Source organism: Gadus morhua, chromosome 10 (assembly GCF_902167405.1).
Source record: "Gadus morhua chromosome 10, gadMor3.0, whole genome shotgun sequence".
Lineage (NCBI taxonomy): Eukaryota > Metazoa > Chordata > Actinopteri > Gadiformes > Gadidae > Gadus > Gadus morhua.
The window spans coordinates 5,595,836-5,602,979 of NC_044057.1; the positions used below are offsets into that span (position 1 = coordinate 5,595,836).

At 43.2% G+C, this 7,144-nt stretch overlaps 1 protein-coding gene across 1 annotated transcript; it reads left to right on the plus strand.

The window, feature by feature from the left end:
* Positions 1 to 144: 144 nt before the first annotated feature.
* rab33a (RAB33A, member RAS oncogene family) lies at positions 145 to 7,144 on the plus strand. Its single transcript, XM_030369144.1, has 4 exons — positions 145 to 618; positions 2,674 to 2,814; positions 3,259 to 3,339; positions 3,581 to 7,144. The coding sequence occupies exons 1-4, from the start codon at positions 244 to 246 to the stop codon at positions 3,803 to 3,805; spliced, it is 822 nt and encodes a 273-aa protein (XP_030225004.1). The 5' UTR covers positions 145 to 243; the 3' UTR covers positions 3,806 to 7,144.

The window sequence follows — 7,144 nt, forward strand, 5'->3', positions numbered from 1 at the left end:
TGTAAGAACCGCCCATCCCTTTATCCGTCACACAGGCCAATCCCTCAATCCGTCAGCCCCGTCCATCCCTTCAGCCCCGCCCATCCCCCCCAACCGTCAGCCCCTCCCATCCCCGCCTCCATCAGCGCCGCCCATCCCTGCTTCCATCAGCGCCGATCCATCCCTCAATCCGTCAGCCCCGCCCCCCGCCAGCCGCCCTGCTCAACACGCACCCTGCGCGTCGCGCATCATTCCTCCGGAATAATGACCAACGACTCACCGGAGGAGACCCGGTCCGGAGGTGGGGGTGCAGGACCGAAAAGCACCAGAAACCGGCCCAACGACAATGTCACCATCCTCACGTCCTCGGCGGATCTAGCGCGGAGCAGCAGGGGCCACCGGCCGAGCAACAGCGGGGATAATGCCTCGGCTCTCTCGTCCTCCCTGGAGCTGACCACGTCTCTCGAACTGAGCATCCAGACGCGGATCTTTAAGATTATCGTTATCGGAGACTCCAATGTCGGCAAGACCTGCCTTACGTTCCGCTTTACTGGCGGAAGCTTTCCGGACAAGACGGAGGCGACGATCGGCGTGGATTTCAGAGAGAAGGCGGTAGAGATTGAAGGAGAGACGATAAAGGTAAGCGATGGGGATCCGTGACAAAGGAGACTTTTACTCCTTTTAGATAAGATTGGTGTACGGATGAATGTCACTTCTTAGCGATATGAAATATCACATCGGATTGTCTCCTATTCAGAATGTAGATTAAAATGACCATTCATTTTAAGGCCTATTCATGTGTTCATAATGAACGACCTATTTTTGTTTTGTTTTTGTGTTGGCTTTTATTTTGAAGGCTACTCTAGTTGTAGGGATGGAGCATGAGATGTCTGTGGGCTTGCCTTTCAACAATGCAGAGATCAGCTTTAAACATTATCTTGTTATTGTCTCTGAAAAGGCTAATCTTGGTAGACAATTTTCTGGAAAATGTGCTGGTCTGCAAACTGGTGTGGTGAATGAATAAGTATGGTCTCACATCAGTTAGTGCAAACACCAACATAAACACGGAGGCCTGCAGCCCTATGCTGGTCCCAAGGCCTTGTGGTGCTGGTTAGCTCAGGTTGGTGGTCGTGATGCTAGGGATGACCTTTACTTAGGCAACGGGTGAGGCTGTGATCTTATATGAAAAGTCTCAATTGCCAGCTAACTTTTATATTTATTTATAGTATAACCTCCCACATTGTTAAAAATCGAATTGCGTGCTAAAATGAAATTCTATAACTCTTGCAAACATCATTGTTCATCAGATTCCTTGCTCTCACATCTCTTACTGAAAGGGTTAAATGTCTATTTTCACATATTCTCTCTCGTTACCCCTCTAGTTCAACCTTCACAGTTCTCCAATTTCTGTTAGTCAGGCTGACTGCAACCTCTACCTGCCCCCTACCCAACACATACAAGCACATACACACACACTCACGCGCGCACACACACACACGCACACACACACACACACACACACACACACACACACACACACACACACACACACACACACACACACACACACACACACACACACACACTCATGTCCTGACAAACACATTGCCATGCATCCAGGTGCTTCTGTGGATCCACACTTGAGGAGGATGGATGTTGTTGTGTGGATGAGAACCTCCAACTTATTAGGAAGGCCACACTTAATGTGTATTGGTGAATTAAAATGTACATTTACCATGAAGTGTCCTATAGGCTGTGTAAAGGTTTATCCTCATGACCGGTATTAACGCAGCAATGGGCCTTTAACAAGAGGCTTCACGATGCACTTCAGAGAGATATGTCATCGTCCTTGTATAAGCATGATTATGTAAACCAAATAACGTAGTTAATGGGGTATATAGGATCACTGTTGCCCTTTCCTCTGTGACTAAGATGGATGAAGAGGGGGATGATGTCTTCAAACCCTCCAAAGTAATCGTTGTCATTTCAGAGGCTATTACACGCTTGTAAATGTGTGTACTACTACTACACAACTGTATTGACTGACATTAAGGTGCACAAGTGACATGCATCAAGGATGTCACAAAATAAATAACTCACTATGTTTAAAAACGCCTCTGAACCAACTCTGTTTTTTAATTAATAATTAATGCAATGTGTCACACATCAAACTCTGTGACCAAGTGTCTTTCAAGAAGAAGAAAACACAATGCAATTAAGTGGGTTGGGAATGTGAGTCAGAATCGGCTCTCTGTTGTTAATGACTCATCTTATAATGTAACCTATCATTACTGAGTATCAACCCTTAATCAGTGGCTCCCTATTATATAGCCTGTGGCTAGCCTATTCCATGGCTAGAATAAAGAAATTAAAGAAAAATAATAATATTTTTGTAGTGGGTGATTCTGAACAGAAGTGCAAAAGATCAGTTAAGGTGCAGTTTGAACATGAATTGGCATAGAGTGCAATATAGTTAGTAAAGTAGACTGGTGCAGTAAGATAACAAATGATGCAGGTTGGTAGTAAGATATGTGCAATATATATAAATGTATCTATATATATATACAGTACAGTATGTATTGCATGAGTCATGTTAAGTCCTGTGACCCTGCTGTGAGTTCGGGGGCAGAGGGCTTGTATATTTTGTGGTGTAAATGTACCACCAAACAGCCGTCCCTCCGTGTGCCTCGCCAGGTCCAGGTCTGGGACACTGCTGGCCAGGAGCGATTCCGTAAGTCCATGGTGGAGCACTACTACCGCAACGTCCACGCCGTGGTCTTCGTCTACGACGTCACCAAGATGAACTCCTTCCGTAACCTTCAGACGTGGATCCAGGTCAGTCGACGCGCCGCCGCACCACGGGGAATTACCTTTTCGGAGGACTAACATACCGTGGCTCGACCGCCATTAGCTGTCTGTGACTTTAGGGGAGGGGGAGTTCGCGTTGTGTTGAACGCTGTGGCGGCCATGTTTAGAGGTCGCTGCCTCTGGCGGTCTTTTGGTTCTGCCTCACCAGATGGCGCCCCACGTCTCTTCATAGTTCTCACACTGATGGGAGTGGATCTGATTGCGTTTAATTTCTGTTTTGGAACGGTCTCGCGATACACCCTGTGGAGGTGGATTGCTATCTTTGAAAATAATTATATTTTATTATAGATTAGTCATACTCATATAAATTGGACCAATTCATCTGAATTGTTTTGTTTTTATGTGTATTATTTGGGGCATTGCCTCAAGGGGACCACAGCAGGGTGATTGAGATGGTATGTCCCGTTACAGGAGTGCAACGGCCACCGGGTCTCTGCGTCTGTCCCACGCGTCCTGGTGGGCAACAAGTGTGACCTGGTGGACCACATCCAGGTGAGGGCAGGAGCCACTGGTCACTGCATGTTCGCCTGGAAGAAATGTAGGCTGGCATTGCCAAAGCAATTACAAAATATAGTAAGATAGAATAGCCTAATCATAAATGCATTGAACGAAAGAAAAATAAAGAACCACCCGAAAGACACTCTCTCTCTCTCTCTCTCTCTCTCTCTCTCTCTCTCTCTCTCTCTCTCTCTCTCTCTCTCTCTCTCTCTCTCTCCCTCCCTCTCTCTCTCAGGTTCCCTCCAACATGGCGCTGAAGTTCGCCGATGCTCACAACATGCTGCTGTTCGAGACGTCGGCCAAGGACCCCCGGGAGAGCCAGAACGTGGACTCCATCTTCATGTCCCTCGCCTGCCGACTCAAGGCCCAGAAGTCCCTGCTCTACCGGGACGTGGAGAGGGAGGACGGGCGAGTGAGGCTCACGCAAGAGGCGGAGACAAAGACTAACTGTCCCTGTTGAGAGAGATAGAGAGAGAGAGAGAGAGAGAGAGAGAGAGAGAGAGAGAGAGAGAGAGAGAGAGAGAGAGAGAGAGAGAGAGAGAGAGGCAAAGGGGTAGGGGTGGTCTATGACAGAGTGGACATCTTTGGTTTGGAGACATCTTTGTTCAGGGTTCTGTCGGTAAGATTTAAGATCTATAATTTGACAGTCATTGGTTTGAATTACCGAAGCCATCCTTTAGCCATTAGCTGGTGAAATGCTATATGAGAGTTTCTGTTCTGGTTGTCTGCATGCCTGCATGTATGAGACCATTTACAGTAAGGTTCATTTCAGTCTGATTGATTCAGGTCATCCTTCTTGCCTGCCAATCACATTCACTCTGTATCATAGCATAGTTTGTGAATGCCACACTTTCATTGTCCTAATCTTGCTATCTTCTGCACTCTTCGGCTCTCTCTTTCTCTCTTTACGACCATCAAATCTTACCTGCAGCACCTTTAAGGTGTGGAAATGAAGCTATTTAAAGAGGGGATAATAGGAGATGATAGATATTCATAAGAAAAGATAGCATAGGCATGGATCATAAGCAACTTAATATTGGGTCCCGAGCCGTCCTTAATGAAGGATGATTAATAGGGCGTGGTGTGGTCGTTTCTGTGGAGGAGGAGATGATAATCGAGGTAACATATATCTACTAAAACTATGCCTATGTACCAATACCCAGGTCCAAGGAGTTGCCCTCTTCATCAACCCTTACTGTTAGTCTTTCTCTCTGTGTCTCCTTCTCGCTCACTGGTAGCTCTACTAGCTTTTCCTTTGAAGGAAGACACATGTATAACACACATACTAATAGCGTAGGGGTTTCAAAATGTAGGAGGTGACAGGCCTGTCATGTATTGTAAGGCCATGCTCGTGAAACAGTGGTACGGACTCAGAATAAGGGAAGATTACCTTGTGTTAATTTCAGTGCCATTTTATTTTGTCTTTTAATGCATTATTTTGTCTTTATGTTTTTTTCATGTTTTTTTTAATATAATTTTATACCGTAATTTTTGGACGATTGTTGTTTTTTATTTATTAATTTTTATTTGACTTTAGATAGGAACAATCTAAGGAGCAAATTCCCCAACATTGCTAGTATGGTCAAGTAGATTTGCACACCGAAATGGCAGGGCAGATTCAAACACATCTGCAAACACATCTCTCACTTGGGACATTTTTTGAGGGTCAAGGTCCTTTCTAAATACTGAATATAAAGAAAGCTTATTGCAGTGTATGTGACATACTGACTATCAAAGCAGCGGGATTTACCTTCGCAGGGTTGTCAAGGCTGGTCGATCCATCATTATCTGCTCCCATTGTTGAGCTCCCCTGAGCTACACTCACCTTGACACGTTACTACAGAGCAATATCTACATTCATTGACCACACCCAGGCCGCGTTATTCCTGTTGGACAGATTTTACATTTGTGGTTGTTTTTTCCAAAGAGGAATCTACTATCTATTCGGCAAAATAACAGAAATTTGTTGTTCAATTCAGGTCAGAAAGACAACTGGAAGTCACTTTGTATCAATGAAGGATGTTTATTAAATATCCAAAATACCTTTCCATCTGTCTTGTAGCTGACTCAGAGAAAAAACGTTGATCTCATGGAAAGTGAGGTGTATATACAAATTAGAGAGGATTTGTCCGAGATTCGTTAGTGACCGGCTCAGCATGCAGATGTTTCCGTTAAATATAAGCATTCATTGACCATTACATAAACCAATAACCCTGTTTGATATTGGGACGTGTGCTGTATGTTCGAGCCATTTGGCTTTCTTTTTGTTGGTGTGAAAAACCAGGCCTTAATCTAAAAGACATTACTGTGACGCACTTCTGCTGGAATTGCTGTGTCTTTCCTTCCTTAATGTTCAAGGCACTAGAGTGGCCGGCATTTACACAGACATGGTACCAGTATAAGCTTTGTTCACTCATTGATTTCTTTGATGGGATATTTTTTTAATGTGGTACCTTTCCCACGATAATGGACTGTATGGAAAGGTCCCCTCCCCCCCCGAATAAATCCACATGAACGCAAGGCTTGTATGTGCCGGAGCAGCGCCACTGGACTCATTCCAATGCCTAGGAGGAGATGAATCTCAGAGTGGGTGCATCCACTCGGACGTCTCTACCGCTTTAAGTACACACACTGTTTACTGTAATGTTCTACGCGACCAAAGCTCTGTGACTGCGTTGTCAGAGCGTTGAGAGGGTAACCCCACCACCACACTGCGAGGGAAGAAGCCCTTCTGCATTCAGTCTCGTACTATGATATACGACTTTGATTTAGAAAAAGGGATTTAAAATTACAATACATTCGAATATAGTCATATGTCCACCAGCAATGCAGTAAAATAAAATAAGGAAGTATGTGATGGTGTTTTACTTGAAAGATACTGAAAGAGGTGGCTAGACTGCCATTTTGTTAGGGGTGCGTACCCTGTAGCAATTTCACCTCCCCAGTCCTTTATGTAATGTAACACCCCTTTGGTTAAAATACTAAATCTGTGCCTGGATTTAATTTATGAATGCAACAGAATTTAATAGAATAACATTGTGAATTATCTTAAAGTATTAGGATGATTTGATTTCTATCTTGATTAGCATTGAATTGTACAGCCTAAGTCACTTTTTAAATGTTTATAATACAGGTTAGATTGATGATCAATAAAATGTATGACTGGTGAATGTCCAAATCATTTCCAGTATATGAATAAGTAAGATAATACATAACCCCAATTTATTTCATAATTTAGAATTGACTATGATTTATTTTCTAAGTATGAGTATGCTTGTCTACAAGAAAGAATGTGTAATGTTAAGTTAAATTAGCATTTTTGCATATGACACATGTTAGAGTTGTGACATTCCTTTATTTTGATTGGGCCAAAGGACACAACACAAGAAAATGTGTTGTGTATTGTGTCATTTTTTTCTTCTTCTGAAAATATATGTGGCCCTAAATGCTGGCAGCTACCAGTCTAGGTTTTAACTTCAATAGTAATTACCCCAAAAGCCTTAATTATTTTTTTTGAGTTTTTTTACAATATAACTATTATTTTTGTATCCTTATTCAGGATGAGAAGAGATTGTTCCATTCTGTGGTTGTTTATGCCTATATTCCCTTGTGATTGATTGTCGGTTTAGTGTGCAGTTTTAGCCTACTATTTATGTTCCAATCTTACACAGGGCGTCGGATAAAGATTAAAAATGAAACATTTCCTCTCTGAGGTTTCAGTAACCAGGGTCTGATTTTGTTGTATAATATGCAGCTCTACGACACTTTGTGTTCCTATTAAAATGTAAACATATCCTTA